At 41.6% G+C, this 16273-nt stretch overlaps 1 protein-coding gene across 6 annotated transcripts in view; it reads left to right on the top strand.

Moving 5' to 3' along the window:
* dclk1a (doublecortin-like kinase 1a) overlaps window positions 1-16273 on the top strand; it is a 42650-nt gene that overhangs the window by 15294 nt on the left and 11083 nt on the right. For 2 of the 6 annotated variants that reach the window (XM_034549902.1, XM_034549900.1), the window contains exons 3-5: window positions 501-600; window positions 3962-4069; window positions 11166-11260. In XM_034549902.1, coding sequence (XP_034405793.1) covers window positions 501-600; window positions 3962-4069; window positions 11166-11260 — 303 coding nt within the window. Of the gene's footprint in view, window positions 1-500; window positions 601-3961; window positions 4070-4223; window positions 4233-6399; window positions 6409-9348; window positions 9556-11165; window positions 11261-16273 lie in introns of those variants that run through there. The other 4 variants (XM_034549904.1, XM_034549905.1, XM_034549903.1 and 1 more) reach the window with 3 other exon arrangements.

Genomic DNA, 16273 nt, shown 5'->3' with positions numbered 1-16273 from the left:
TGCTGGAGCTCAGGGACATGTGAGACATGCGCACGGATATTCCCAGACGCCAATGAGCGTGCACGCTCACAAGAACATGCATGAAAAAACAGACCTCCTTGGTGTTCTTTATCTGTGGCCTTGGACTCTGCAGGGAAAGTCAATTTTGTGAGCATGCTCAGAGCAGTGCAGTGTGTTAGTGTGTGTCTTCTAGTGTGCAGTGTATACTTTTGCAGAGTGTCAGTAGCTTTGAACTAATGAAGATAGAAGTCTAACGAGAGACTTGTCATTTATATATCTGCAGACCAGCTGGGAAATTATTGCTGCATGAACTTCTTCTTTCCTTCAACAAAATAAATAGTTGAGATGTCTTTGAACAAGGCATTCAGCCCCTAAAACTAGAAAGATGCCATTGGAGTGAAAAATAGCAAGCGTCCACAATTGACTTGGATTGTGACTTGGAATTGAAAATAATAATAAATATAAAATGTTTGAACTCATCCGCGTGTCTTTGTCTCCAGGTGTCGTGTCTCCAAGACTTCTTTGGCGATGAGGACATTTTTGTAGCGTGTGGACCGGAGAAGTTCCGCTACCAAGAAGACTTGATGTTGGATGAGAGTGGTGAGGCTTCTAGTAGGTGGTCCGACATTTTCATGCTGACATTTCACATCTGACTGCCCCCAGCTGTGTTTTCTTAATGTTGTTTTTGTGTGTGTGCTGTTTTCTGGGCTTGAGCAATTGATCATTTAGTGCGATCACACTGTGATGAAATTGGCTTTTTGTGATACATTATTCTGTAGTTTCAATAATTGTAGAGTATTTGTTTTAAGAATGGGGTTTTACATTAACATGTAGTTAAGTGGGCAATAGTTTGATTATTAAAAGGTTGTCCATACAGCTAGACTTCTCCAAAACATAATCTACTATACCTCTTGTAATTGACACATTTTCAACTTCCTCTTTCCAAGTTCAGACTATAATGCATTCATTAAGATGCTTGTGTGCAAGTCTTCTGTTTTCAAAACCTTCATCAATGGAGAACTTGTATGTCCCTACAACCCTTTTCTGTGGTAGCAAATTAACTATATATATAAAAGCATTTCCCTGGTGTCAGAGGTCTGTGTTGGCTGTCCAGTTTATTACACTCTAGTGTCTCTCCACACTCCTCCTCTCCTCTCTTATCCTCTGCTGCACTTAAGCCATCGTCTAACCTCATTGTGCCTCTTCCTCTTCTCTGCCTGTCTCCCCACCGAGGGCTGCTGTCCTCACTTCACCCATCTTTGTTTCTCTGTCTACCCCCCCCCCCCCCCCCCCCCCCATCGCTGTCTGCATGCTCCTGCCATTTAGTGCTCATCTGTATTCTCACCCTCTCATCTTGCATCCACTCTCCTGCATGAGTAAGTGGGCTTTGGCTTTTGTTCAATTCATTTGTTTCCCCTTCATCCCGCCATCCATTAAATAATATTTATCCCACCTGGGTCACCATCCTCCACCTCCTCCCCCCTTTTGTCTCTCTTTCACTTTTTTACTCCCTCTCTTCCTCCCTTTCTTCCCCGCTACTCTTCTTTCCATATCATATAATGGTTAGAAAAGAAAGACCACAATACAAACTCCTACATACAACCGGATGTTTAAAGACCATGTTTCCAGGATCTGTATTTCAAAACCTAAAACAGTACAGCAACCATGGCCACTGTTTTCCACTGTTTTTGTCTGCTTTGGAGTATATATAAGGACTATTATCTTTATCCATTTAAAGTATTAGTCGGCAGAATAAATCAAGGTTGTATGGGCTCCACCAATTGTGAATGGCATTCTATTTTCTGGAGTAAGAAGAGACACCCTGTCTATCTTTTATGGCCTTCGATTTTCTAATTATCACACAACTTATTTATTCGGCTTCAGGCTACATACTTAAACTTCCACCAAAATAATTTTCAAGGCTCAAATTAGGCCGTGCAGTTTCTAAAACATCCTTTGTTGAAATTAGTAACACTACTAGGGAGTTGAATGGTTTCAAGATGTGGCAACTCATCATCCAAACACAGGCTCAGACATTTCTCAGTGGATGATTTAGATTTAAATCTTGATTGAAAAAAGTTAACTGGAGGTTAGATAGCATAGGCATCCCTATCTCCACAGCACTGTCTCACTGCTAAAGAAAGGTCTCACTCCACACATTATCATTCTGGTATCAGAGAGAAAAATACTCTGGTGTGTTTATATTTCTTAAAACCAATCCAACTCTTCTATTGTGCCACTAAGCCCGGGATGCAATGGTGCCCATGCAAAAAAAAGAAGAATGCACCGTGAAATAAGCATCCAATGGCAAACTTATTCCCACATTCTACATCCAGTGAGCCAGACTACTGGAGTATCTTCAACGTCAACCATAACGTTGGTTGTTTGATCTCCAGCTCCTACTGTGTCAAGTTAATTGAACAAGACACTGAAACCCAAGTTGCTCAGCTGCTCCTAAAGTACAGGAACATGGGAGTACAATTGTGATTGGTTTAAAACAATATAAACATACACGCTTTTTTCCCCCCACAATATCAAGACTTTTCTTCAGCGCTGAGGCGGGTCAACAGGTCACAGAGCGTTGGGGATAGGTTTGTCAATGCAAGACTAACTTCCAATGAATTGAGAAAGTAATGTAAGTCTTTACAATGTCATCAATGTAATACAACCAATTATTTTTAAAGAATAACACTTGTAGCCAACATTTTTGTTGAATGCAGAGGTCAAATTCCATGTATGTACCTCTATTTATATATATGGCTGTCACCAAAAGACAATGCTTATCCTCAAATGTATTTACATTTATTTTATTTTGTCCCCACAGTGTATGAATAGATTTTTCTCCACATGATGATTTATAAAAAATGCAGACATGTGCAGTCAGTCTCACCGGTCCCTCACACACTCTTCTGCTCCTCAGTGGTGTTAAGGTTTAAGCTTCAAACACACACACACACACACACACACACACACACACACACACACACACACACACACTGTCCCAGAAGACAAAGAGCACATTCTGACACCTTCTCTTGCTCCGGGTGACAGAGAGCAAGAGGCAGAGCCCAGGAGGCTCGAGGCAGAGAAAAAGTCGAATGGGGAAGTAAAGCGACCAACGCAGCCGACAGAGAGACATTCAGAGTCAGAGCTGCAGACAACTTCGCCTCCTCTCAGCATCACTATATAATTATCGCTTCTGCCTCAGCTTTGGCACACTGTCATCATGTTAACACTCCACATTGTACATTAATCACAAGGCCATAACGACTGCCACACAGGCAAATAACACACACCCATACTCTCATTCACACAGACACACACACACACACACACACACACACACACACACACACACACACACACACAGCAGTATCATGTCCCCTTCCCGCTGGTCTAAAATGGGAATAAGCTATAATGGGGCTGGGTTAATGAACAGGCAAGGAGCAAAGTTTTGGGGATGAAGGACGCAAGGAGGGAGGGTGTGTGTACATAGCTCATTGATCAGGATGTGTGTGTCTGTAAAATATCAGACCTCCGTGAGTCAGAGCTGTCACTCCTGAAACACCACAATAATTGCGTTTGGAAAGCTAGCCGAGGGAAGGTCAGAACTCATTTTTGCAGGGGACCTGAAGGCAAAACCAATTACAGCTGTGTGGGTACATTAGTGGTTTGATGTTTTCTTGTATGACAAAAGGTCAAAATCAATGCATAAATATTCAAAACCATAGTTGGTTAGAAATCTATAAAATGTGAATTTTCATTCAGACGGAAGGGACAATACATGTGTGTCAATTGTTATTTTGTGAACGCTTTTCCTTTCAGTGTTAAACCCAATGTCTCTATGCGCGCGCCAACAGCAAACACAGCAGTTTTCTCTTCATTCACAGTCGCTACCTTGTTTTAGTTTCTAACACTAAAGATCCTGAACATCTGTCTCTCTTCTCTTCGTGGGTTTTAGAGTGTCGTGTGATGAAATCAGTGACCTATGGGAAGATGTCTGCCTCTCTGAGCCGAGGCTCCCCCAGGACTGTCCTCCAATCACAACGCAGCAAGTCCCCTGCATCCAGTAAGTTACTTCTTCATCTTGTCTCCTCTTCCTCTCAAAGAACCCATTTGCTAATGGAATTTGGCATGGTGTCATTGTCCTTCAAGTACCCTTGCATCTGTGTGTGCGTGCATGAGGAGGAGTGTGTGCAGTATCTCAGACCTGATGGACACAGTTGGGAGTTGTTTGTATACTTCCTCATGTGATTGCTTAGTATTTTCTAGCTCATTACTTATAATCAATGTCGCAGCAAATGAAAACAGTATGAGTAAACACTGCAATGATATCAGAGCTCTGCGGAGTGTCTGGCTGTGTTTACTGTGCGTGCGTGTGTGTGTGTGTGTGTGAGCTGTGTCTTCTTTTGAATATGAATTCAAATGAGAATGATTTCACAAGGGAGTGGAGAAGAAGGCAAACACGGATGAGAGAGGTAAAAGAAGAGGGGGAGTGAAGATGAGAAAAGAAGTAAGGGAAAGGGGTTGGTGACTCAATCCTGCAGCTCCACACAAGCCGATCTTCACCTGCCATACTAATGAAATGTAATACAATGCTGAGAGCTTGCACTGCTACCTGCTACATTGTTTAGGCCAGATAATAATGCTTTTATGAATGTCGCAACAACAAAGCTCCTGCGTGTGTGTGCGTGTGTGTGCGTGTGTGTGCGTGTGTGTGTGCGTTTGAGGACTTGGTGATTTCCCTGATTGCACAGCTTGAGCTTTGGCTGTGTGTAAAACGCCTATTTATGCAAATTACACTTGACTTTTCATCCTTCCTGCTATTATTTGGGGATTTTAGTGCACAGAGACCTTTTGGGTTGAGGATGATTCGACGGGTGATGCAACATCCAGAAACTCCTGAAGAGGAAGTCTTTCCACGTGCTGTTGAAGCTCACAAGCATGCACAGACACACACCATGCAGCATTGAAGAATGGAAACAAACAGCTTTAGTCTGGAGCTGTGGAGGAAAAGGTTTGGCTGATGTAAAATTAAGAGGAGGAGAGAAACAGCTGGGGTGAACAGAGAAAGTGCTGCATATGGATGTCGTGAAAACGTTGGGGAAAAGGTTATGAGAGTGAGTCACACGCTATCTGATCTTGTTGGCTGAAACAAGTTTGGAATGAAGATGCATACTGATGTGTGTGTGTGTGTGTGTGTGTGTGTGTGTGTGTGTGTGTGTGTGTGTGTGTGTGTGTGTGTGCGTGAGTGTGTGAGAGAGAGAGAGAGAGAGAGAGACTGGGGAGGGGAAAAAAAGACTGACTCGTCTTGGTTGCCATGGAAACATAGCACAGTAGGAGCATGTAGCTCCAGACACAATAGTCTGTGACAGCCATATATGGCAGTGACTTCCTGTGAAATGGCCGGCAGTGGAGCTGACTGACGCTCGATCCGAGCTGGTCCCTGAGTCAGACCGTGCCAACGTTTTCATTTCTGAGAAATGTTTCTCTTCTGGCGCCGCTTCCGCTACTTAACATCACCAGATGTTCCCAGATCGCTGTTGACTGTTGTGCACTGCACTGTATTCAGCATCATGTTGCTGTGTGTGGAGGTCAGAGTGACGCGACAGGAGGAAATTAGGGATAATTGATTGATCTGCTGTTTTAGCCGTGATCGACACTCTGCCTGTTGTTTTACTCCAACGTTTACAGCCAATATCATCTTAGGAGTTGTTGTTTTTTCACTTTAAAAACACACCATGCCTTCTTTCCTTGAGGACAATTTGTCCTAGAACTATGCTAATAGTCAACAACAGCTGATACTGTGGGCTTTATGGCTCCTAGAGGTGCCCATTCTGTTATTCCATATGTTCACATATGTTCACTAGAGTCCTGTCTCACCACTGGAAATATATGAGAAATAAATTACACATTCGTTCATTCAGATGACAGAAACAACACACAATTCATAGATTCACTGTGTTACAGTTGTATTCTGATTTGGTGTCTAACTTTACATTTAGACTTATTTGCAATTTATTATCACTTAAAAGTTTATAATTGACAATAATAATAATAATGAACAATTGTCTTCAGCCAGAACTGTGTTTTCTGAACTGTATTAAATCAAACTGTTGCTGAAATAATGAATCAATTAGATGATTTAGAGATTGATTAAAAATGTATCAGGCAAACATGCTGAACATTGATGTTTTTTTCTTCTCAAGAGTGAATATGTTGCTGTAAATTGAATATGTTTGAGATGTCATTTTGTCATCTTGTGCTCTGGGAAATCTTGATCGGCATTTTCTTGACTAGTGACTTCACGTTATTTGAATTGATCAAAAGATGCATTAATAGATTAATCAGTAATAAAACTGATTTTGTTGATGTCCTCTAGCTAAAAACCTTGATGAGCAAGGTCTTGTGCACCTCACAGCACACCAACAACAAGTTAATCTTTTGCAGACGAGATAGATATTAACTATAATTGATGACACTCAAATCTAATCTCCAGCTAAAACAATTCAGTCTGGTTTTCATCACTGTGTTCATTGTATTCAATATAATAATGATAATAGGACTTTAAGCCCATTAACTACAGAATAATGCACTGAAAGATGATTCAATATTCCAAATGTGATCACTGCTTCTGTCAGTTATCTAACTTCAGCTACACTCAAAATGTTGGCAACGAAATATTGGCAGTCTTTTTTATTGATTTTGATAGGATTTTGTATTTCTTTTTTATTTCTTGTCCACTCTCAGACCGAGCACAATAAAAAAAAACACCATTCGTTTTAAACGTTGCTGCAGGTGTTCAGGTGTTTTTTAAAAAGCAACCTTGAAGTCCCACATGCAATTTCCATTCAGCTAACGTTAATAACATTCTTTATCACATCTAATAATCTGGGCCAAAGGAGGCACTCGGAGAAGATGTGAAGCGAGAGAGAGTTCAAGAGCATGTAACACAACACGTGTGCAGACAAACACCACCTGGTGTCCTTCTGCGTGTCGCGCTGCTGCTCATTGTGTGTGTGCGTGTGTGTGTGTGTGTGTGTGTGTGTGTGTGTGTGTGTGTGTGTGTGCGTGTGTGTGTGTGCATGTGTGTGTGTGTGTGTGTGTGTGTGCGTGTGTGTGTGTGTGCGTGTGTGTGTGTGTGTTTGAAGCTTATACCTTGAAACCACTGAGGAGCAGAAGAGTGTGTGAGGGACGGACAAACAGACTGGTGAGACTGACTGAGAGACAGTCGCATACTCATAGGAACACACAAAGAAGACAAACAGAGGATCTGTAGAAATACGTAGTTGTTTTTTTATGGCTGTTGACAGCATTTTCCTATTCATTGATGTGAAGAGATATCCAAAATCCCCTCTGTAGAAAACCTTTGACTCTAATATGAGACACAAATGTTGAACCTGAATTTATCCAATATTCAGATTTCTGTTCTATGTATTGTATGTATGTATTAAGGTAATGACTCATGCATATTTAAACATACAATCTCAGAAAACCTAAAAAATATATAGTCATCGCATAGGTCTCTATCTAATGCTGCATGCACCAATCAAATAATAATTATGCTATAAAAAAGAGCAATGTGTATGAAAACGTGACACGAAAATGCATCTAACCATTTTTGAATTGCAGCTGATTAAATCTTAAAATAAAAACTTTTGTCAGCTCAAGGTATCAAAGAAATCTCTCAGGTATCCACATGTGGAGGGGTCTGATGTTGCCGCATGTTTTCTCAGGTTTGTGTGTGTGCGTAGGCAGGTTGCTGTGTGTCAGCCTGACATTGTCATCACTCGAGCTTCATTCTGCGATGAGCTCACAACCCCAGCTGAGTGCCTATGCAGACCCGAAATAATGTGAGAAAACAATTTGCGCCCTTACATACTTTCTCGCCATCTGTCTCTGCCTCTCCCCCGAAGCTTCCATGTCAGATAAAATGAACAGAGAAGTGCAGATGGTGTCAACGAGAATTACTGCTGATACTTCAGGGTCTCACCTTTCCCTTTCTGTTATGAGCCGCTGAGACTCTGACGGGTGAGACTCAATGGTGAAGTGTGCAGGTCGGCCGAACCCACACAGATCTAGAGGATCTCCAGAGCTGCTGCTAGCTGTGACACTCTGAATTGCAATCCTATGACGTCTGCAGCCTTCACCCCAATTCATAAAGGGTACTAATGTACTTTCTGAAAGCAGATAAGCGTAACTAACAGACTCCAAGAGAGACACATTATTGGATTGATATTTGCACTCAAGGCCAGATAACGACTTGCCTTCAGGCAGCTTCGTGTTTATGAAATATTGTAAAAAAAAAACAATCTCAGCACTTTCAGCCGTTATAAATGTGCAATATTTGACTGCAGGTGGCCTATCTCATAGAAAGAATTGTGTATCTCTGGACAGCACTTATCGAGCATGCACAAACTTGTATTTATTATCATGTGTTTAGAACCACATGTGTTTGTCATTGTACATGTTTCATTTTTACTACAGTATGATGAGGTGTGATTCTTAAAATAACATGTGATAGCACATGTGATAAGCAGCACTTATGATGATGCATATTTAATTAGAGTTAGTATGTGTTAAGATTGCCCTCGATGGACTGGCGGCCTGTCCAGGGTGTCCCCTGCCTTCGCCCTATGTCAGCTGGGATAGGCTCCAGCGCCCCGCGACCCTAATGAGGATAAGCGGTATTGAAAATGGATGGATGGATGGATGGATGTGTTAAGATGGAAAAGAAGAAAGAATACCAGTTCACTTCTTTTCTATACAAAATAATGAAACTTTGGTCACCGGTGGCCTAATTGTAACTCCAAATCTACTCAGCATATTAAAAAAACACCTTTTCTCTTGTTTTTTAAAAAATAATTTCACAATATGTATAGCCTATTTATCCTCCGGCACACCGCACCGCTGGAGGGCTGAGATGAGGTCTGTTTCCATATTCATTGCTTGCACAGCTTCCTTGTGAAGTTTTATGGAGCTATTCACGGCAGGTGGTAAAGAAGCCAAAATCCCGGTCTTCTTGAACGACTCTCTCTATAAACAGGACTGTAGCAAATTCGCTCTTCCTGCACCAAACTCTCCGTCTACCAACACAAATATCAACGCAATTCTGTTCTCATGGTGGTAGAAAATCCAAAATATCCAAATCATAGATTCTCTTCCTCTCCCTCTTCTCCCATTCTCTCTCCCCTCTCTCTCCCTCCCTCCCTCTCTCCCATTCTCTCTCTCCCTCCCTCTCTCCCCTCTCTCTCTCTTCCATTCTCTCTCTCCCTCCCTCCCTCCCATTCTCTCTCTCCACCCTCCCTGCTCTCTCTCTCTCTCTCTGTCCCCAGTGCGCGTCAGAGCTTGCGCAGGCAGCGTCTTCTCCTCCCCGTATAGTGTTCAGCTCTGCTCTGTCTTTCCCATTCACCAGTTTACTATCACACTCGGACGAAACGCGCGCAGAGGTGCTGTTCTTCTTCTTCTTCTTCTTCTTCTTCTTCTTGGTCTTCTTCTTGTCTTAAACCTCCCGTTGGATTATCACTGTGTTTTTCATCATGCTGGAAGTGGAAGGTAGGAAGCAAACACACCGTATTTCCATCGGTTTGTCTCTTCCGTATACGGCGTCCTGACAGCGTGAACTTGATGGGTTCCTTCTCACATCATATGTAGCTATTTGCTTCGGAGGTGTATGTTTTCTCCACGGATGTGACTTTGAGTGCCATTGACTTTGTAGTAGCCTCGGAGGTTAATGCCAGATGTCTTTATTCGTTAACGGTCACCGTTGTATAACCCGGAGGAGTGCCTGTCCGCGTGCGTAACGCTGATGCTGAATTTCATCAATGAAGATATCCAGGAATTGTTTAAACAATAACTGTTTTTTTATGTAATTTGTCGTGGCCCCGTTTAGAAATTACGAATAGCCTCCGAATGCAGAGGTAGCCGGTATGTTGTGCTATCGATCTGCTTTGGGCTTTTTCTCCTTTGTCTTGAATAATTCAAGAAAGTTCTTTGATCTCGGCACGGAATAATCATTATCGAGTGAAGGTTGGACCGCTCGTCCCCCACAGCTTCCACTTATCTGCTGCATCACGTCTCTGAACATGTGAGAAGGTGGGGACGCATTTAAATAGTGTTTATATGTTGGCTCGAACATGGCAGTAATTGATGAGAATATTAAAAAGACAAATAACAATGAATATGGTGATGTTTTCTTTTTAAACTCTACAGTGGATCTTTAATTTTAGTGAGATTTATTTGATCTTAATCCTATGGAGGAGTTGCATTATTTGCCACACCTTCATTACTTTGAATGCCCTTCACCACCCTAGAAGTCAACATTATGAATTTAACAAGTTGAAGTTCAATCATTCGGACAATTAAGAGCTCTTGGTAGGACAAGTACATATACATAAACCTTCCCAATCTGTGGTTTCTGTTACCTTTTTGTATTCTCCAATAACTGCAGTTTCATGGACCCGTATGTCAGTTAGGACAACCTTCAGTTGACTTGAGGTAAAGCAGTGTATTGTTGCCACTAGACAATAATCCAGGTTTTCAGTAAAACAAAAAAACGGATCATGCCCTGCATGTGTGCAAGTTAATGATGCTGTTAGGCTTTTTTGGGAATCTGTTTTTTGCATGACCACACACAGGATTCGGGTGCAGAGTTGATTCATCCAATGTTCGTGTCTAATGAGGTGATGCCGCTGGGTTGTTGTGCTGTGCTGCAGCTGGAAAAATTAGACCAAACTGAGGTCAGAAGAGCAAAGAATAAAGGATCTGGTTGAAAATGAGGACAGCCTGGTGTTGTGTGTTGACTTCCAGGCAATTACTTGAAGCCTGGGATGTTGTAATTATGAGGAGCACATATGTTTAAAGGTTCAGGTTTAAGTAGCTTATTTCAGGGAGATTTGGAGTAACAGGAATTGTATGGGTGAAGTAGAAAAGAAAGAGCAGTGTGGACTTCAGTGCTCTTTTCTCTCTTGCTCCCCCTCTTCCTCCTCCACCTCATTCATGTGAATGGAGAGATGCTGAGGGCGGAAGTGTGGGCTGCTGCGAGACACTCAGAAATAAAACTCTACTCGACAACATGCATTCACAATACAAGGATCACCTATTTCAATATAACTCACCCATCTCACGCACACGGCTCCATTTTCTCTCTTGTTTTCTCTTTCCAGTGAACGGGACGCCGGCCAGTCCGCTGTCAACTCCTCATTCGGGAAAATCTCCCAGCCCCTCCCCGACCAGCCCAGGCAGCCTCAGCCGATGCCAGGTAAGACAAGAATACACACAGATACACACAAACAAACAGTCAATCATAACATTTAGTGACATTAAATCTATAACACATTCCCTCTATGTTCTCAGGAAAAGGACAAATCCGTGACTGAGCATAGGCCGACTACATCTTAGAGTTGCTAGAAATACGAAGAAACCACAACATCCCAACATCTTTAGTGTCTCATAAAGGGGGTTGGGCATTGACCTTTGACCTCACACACTGGTGCTCTGAGATTCCAAGAATGGCAGACTCATGTTAGGATCCTCTAATGTTACATTTCTTATCCAGTGTTAATAGGTTTTCCAGGGCAATTCCTTATTTCACGCTGATTTTCTGTCACATTCCCACATGTGCTGACCCATAGCTCTCTGTTCCTTGAGGAGAACTCTATTGGCCTTTGGTAGCTGAACAATGAAGGATGCTATCACTGACTTTTAGAGGTCTGTCAGTCAGTAAATTGCACTATATCTGATCTAAAAATAAGACTGATGGTTGGCTTTGTCAGCGGTCTGCGACAATCTTCATGTCTTTTTTTAATCTGCGAAAAATGTATTTGCATCAGCCACCAAGCAGATGAAGAAAAAAAACAATCAGTACCAACTGCTGATCGAGGATACATTTTTGTATCACGTCATGTCATTTTGTGTAAAAGATTTAGAAACACATTTTATACTAGTAATTCGGATTATCTCAGCCATCTTTTTATCACGTATTTGACCTGGGTTTAACAAAAACTCCTTGTCAAAACATTTACCAATCATAATGTGTTTGCTGTAGCTAACAGGGGAGAGAGATGATGTGAGATGCAAACACACTATGTACACTGTGAAGCTGGTCGTCACTAAAGAGAGAACACCGCTGTGCAGAGAGGGGGCATGCAACTCAAACGTAAAAACCTTCAATTCCACATTCCAATAGTTCATGTGCAGCGTGGTTGTGTGTGTGTGCATGTGTTCAAGATCAAAGTATTTGTTAATCCAGTCCTCGACAGTGACGATGGTGAGCTTTTAATATCAGCCTCAAATCCTAATCAGTCCCTGTTTTCTCGCAGCAGCTCTTTAATTTGTGGTAACTCTAATCCTGCTGCTGATTAAGTTCCTTCTCCCTCGTACACAAACACTTGCACGCTCGGTTCACCTCGCCCTCCCACATTCAGACACAGCACTGTATGTGAAGCGCGTCTTCATACGCGCTTCACCATGCACGTGTCTTGTGTTTTCTCAACCATACTGACAATTTTCTACCTGACAGCAAGGCTATAATTTATGTAGCTATTATTGAGCTATGTATTGGTGCTGGGACAAACCGTTTCTAGGGTAGGAAAGCCAACAATGTTGTTGGAGTCAATACCTTTTAAATAGGACACAGAATATTAAATGGTATGTGAACTATTTCTGTACATAAACGAGTGTGTGTAGGCTAAAATCAGCATAGCATAAAGAATTCATCTCTTAGGCTCAGTAGCTTCTGTCTCGTGCTACATTTGACAGGAAGAATTAATGAATGGTGGAGAGTCTGGCCCATCGGTGATGAAGTTACATTGATGTGATATGAAGGTCAGCCAGGGGCAGATCAGGGACACATCAGATTTGGGTTGTAGCAACCGAGAACAGAACAAGGTGCACTGAAATGTCCACAGTCTTCTGTATAATAGAAATGGGTCACCATAGATTTCCACATTGAAACGGAGAGAAGTTGGCAAGTGCACATATTAATGGACTCACTCATTCTCTCTGTCTACTTATCTGTTAATGGAGACCTTTCCTCTGTTATTTCCTTATTTAATTCAGGGTTAGAGATGTGAAGGAGGGCAAACCAGATGTAATGAGAAAAGGGAAACGAATATTGCCCCATCCTCTCCACATTGAACCACACTACATGTCCTTTTGCTTCTGTCCCCTTTACTCATCAGACATTAGCCATCACACATTAGCTATGTAGTGCAATCCTGACCTCAGTGATACTGCTGTTAAATTCTCGTTTTTGGAGTTTCGCAAGCGTGTATTTCTCAACGAGAGATTATTTGGGTCTTTGTACTCTGCACTAAGCCTGCAATGGCTTGCCTGGAAGGAAGGGAGGAAAACTCACGGTCCATTATCTCTCCTCTCCACTCTGCAGCTTCTATGGTTATATGGTGTAATTCTCTCTCGCCATTTTTTACTTTTTCTATCTGCCCTGTTAGCGATTCTTTCTCTGTTCCTTCTCTCCCTAATAATTTCTTTTTTCTCTTTCAATCCATCTCTCACCTATTCTCACTTCCCCCCCACACACCCGGCTCTGCCAACCTCCCTCTCATTTCCCCATATGAAAGGGTATTAACTTCACAGGGAAAAATTATATTCCATCATTTCCTTTGTAGATTAATTCTAAGCTTCTTGGGGAAGTAGGTGCCAAGTTTCTGACACTATATTTGCACAGTTCCTCTCCCTCTATGTCACTTCAGTGTAAACAGGCATCAATAATCACAAATAGGAAATACACATAACCAAATCCTTTTATTGTTTATTGTACTTTCTCACCTTAACACCTAATATGCATAACTCAATCTAACCAAACCCTGACTCAGAAATGCCCCTTTCCCTTCAAATAAAACTAGAATTTTTAACATCTCGGTTCTTCAAAGAACATCTGGGGCTCAAATGACAACAAATTAGTTTTGAAATATCAGCCTACGATGCATTGAAAGGACCATACATCCATTTCCTCCGCAGCCTCAGTGACCTAATAAAAGTACAGCATTTAAATAGTTTACCTCGCTGGACCCTGCATTTAAACACTTACGGGCACTTTGCTGCCTGATGTAGGCTCAGTCCATTCCAACCTATTTCCTCGAGCAGAATACACAGACATTGCACTATGGCGTTTCCATTTCCCGTGCACACACACATAGAAGCACACAGAAGTGCACACAGCGTCATGGCAATTGCACACAAAATCACTGATACGCTCATGCAAAAAAACACTTTTGTACATGAAATCCCCATGTGTGCACAGGCAGTGGATAACTCGATGCACATTTACACATGTTATGCATCTTAAACATTTGGTGCGCACTAGCCATCTATCCTCTCCGTCTCCTTTGCATCTTAGAGCCCTTTCACGGCCACTTGCCTCACTAAGAGAAGCCTAGTTTCCCATTTTCACATTGCTTTACAGTAATATTTTTATTTTAAACATACAGACACACACACTAATAAATACTCTGAGCACAGTGACCGACAGATTGAAGGCAGGACAAACAGAAGGTCTCTGATGCCAATACAACAGCTGTGATGCAGTCAGGTGGCTATTTGTGTGAGCGTATGAGAGAAAGAAAGTGCTAATTGTCAACCGTAGTATGTCACCTACATCCTCCTCTCAATGTTGAGTCATTCACTTCCATAATCCTTTGAATTGCATGCTCCATCTCTCATTACGTCCATATTTTATGTTGGGTGATTCATAGTTAAATAATGTGTGAACGTGTTTGTGTGCGTGTGTGTGTGAGTGTGTGGCAGTGTGTTTGTGTGTGTGTGTTTGTGTGTGTGACTGAGAGCGAGCAGCCTGAAGGTGTGTTTTATGAAATTGTTAATTATTGTCTCATCTCATACATGTGAGTGTGTTGTTACTAAAGGTTGTATTTGTTATTTGGTTGTATTATATTTCTCATTTCCTGTTGTGTTGATGTCATTAGAAGGCTTGTCCAATTTTTGTTCCTACAGTATATATGCCAAAACAGACTGGCTGCTGCAGATGACTGTGGAAGATTTAGCAATCAATGCAATTTTATAGCTTAAACATTGTTCCTTTAATATTGTATTCCTTCAAATTGTTCACAAATGATTAAAATCTGGCTTCACGTATCTTTAATTGGTAACATTGCTTTCTGCAGAAGGCTTCAGGATATTCTTTGCACCTCCATTTACATGCATGTAAGATGTAAATGTAAAAATTGTCTGTGTGCTCTATCACACAAATTATACTTGATAACCTAGTCCATCATTTACAAATTGCGATTTTGTCATGTAAGGCCACCAGCTCTTCTTGGCTCATTTGTTTCTGTGTGTTCTTTATTTGTTCTTTCTTTAATGTATTAATTTCCATTTGTTGATGTCATCATTAAATTCATTGTCATTTAATTTCCATATTGTGTTTTTCATGTGTGTTGATTAACAGTATCATCATGTTCATCACATACACAAACAAACAGAGATCTTTTCCAGTGGATGTAGGATGATTATGATAATAATGATTGTCGGTTCTCCGTTGTTAAACATGTGTCTGTATTCAGCAGAGCAGAAAAGAGATTACAACACAAGCTCCATCCCAGTGGAGCGTTCATCTCCCTCGTCTGTTTCTGGATGTTTCCTTCTGGCTTAGCCAGGCCAAGTCTCACATTTTTTATTCCCCGATTGCGGTCCATAAGGATTGTGATTAGAAAACGTCCCTGTATCCAACTGGGAGCGCAGAAAGACAGAAAGCAGAGTCAAATTGATTATGTTTCCTGTCCGTCTAGACACCAAAATAAGAGCCAAGAAATATTGTCTCCTGTACCCTGTGTCGGTAGAATGGGAACTTGGGACAAAACAAAGTACCCTATTTCTATCAAATCTTATTAGATTTTTTTCCACTGAAGCAAACAACAATAAATCCTGCTTCAGCTGGATATTGTGTGACAGTGACAAGAAATGCTGCTGTAGAGGAGATTTGGCTCTCACCGCCTGAGGCACAGAGAGACAGACAGCTTTAGGATGTGTGTTGTAATCAAATTCAAACAGGGTCATCGAGGATGAGGCTGGCATTACTCTTTAGTCGTTTCTCTAAATGCCTGGTGCATTTTTAATGCAGAATTCTGCAGTTGACTGACTTTTAAAAAAATTATTTCAGATGTTTTATGTCTGAGATGATGCTCCATGTTTAAGGTCAATCATGGGTATCCTGTTTAATGCACATTTATGCGCTGATCAGTCGCTGAGTGTTGCCCATGCAGGTTTGAAGAGCAGTGGTTCCAGTCATGATGTAAAA

This window comes from Cyclopterus lumpus, chromosome 14, assembly GCF_009769545.1.
Source record: "Cyclopterus lumpus isolate fCycLum1 chromosome 14, fCycLum1.pri, whole genome shotgun sequence".
In the NCBI taxonomy this organism is placed as follows: domain Eukaryota; kingdom Metazoa; phylum Chordata; class Actinopteri; order Perciformes; family Cyclopteridae; genus Cyclopterus; species Cyclopterus lumpus.
The sequence above is the reverse complement of the archived record's forward strand: the minus strand, read 5'-3'. Positions and strand labels throughout refer to the sequence as shown.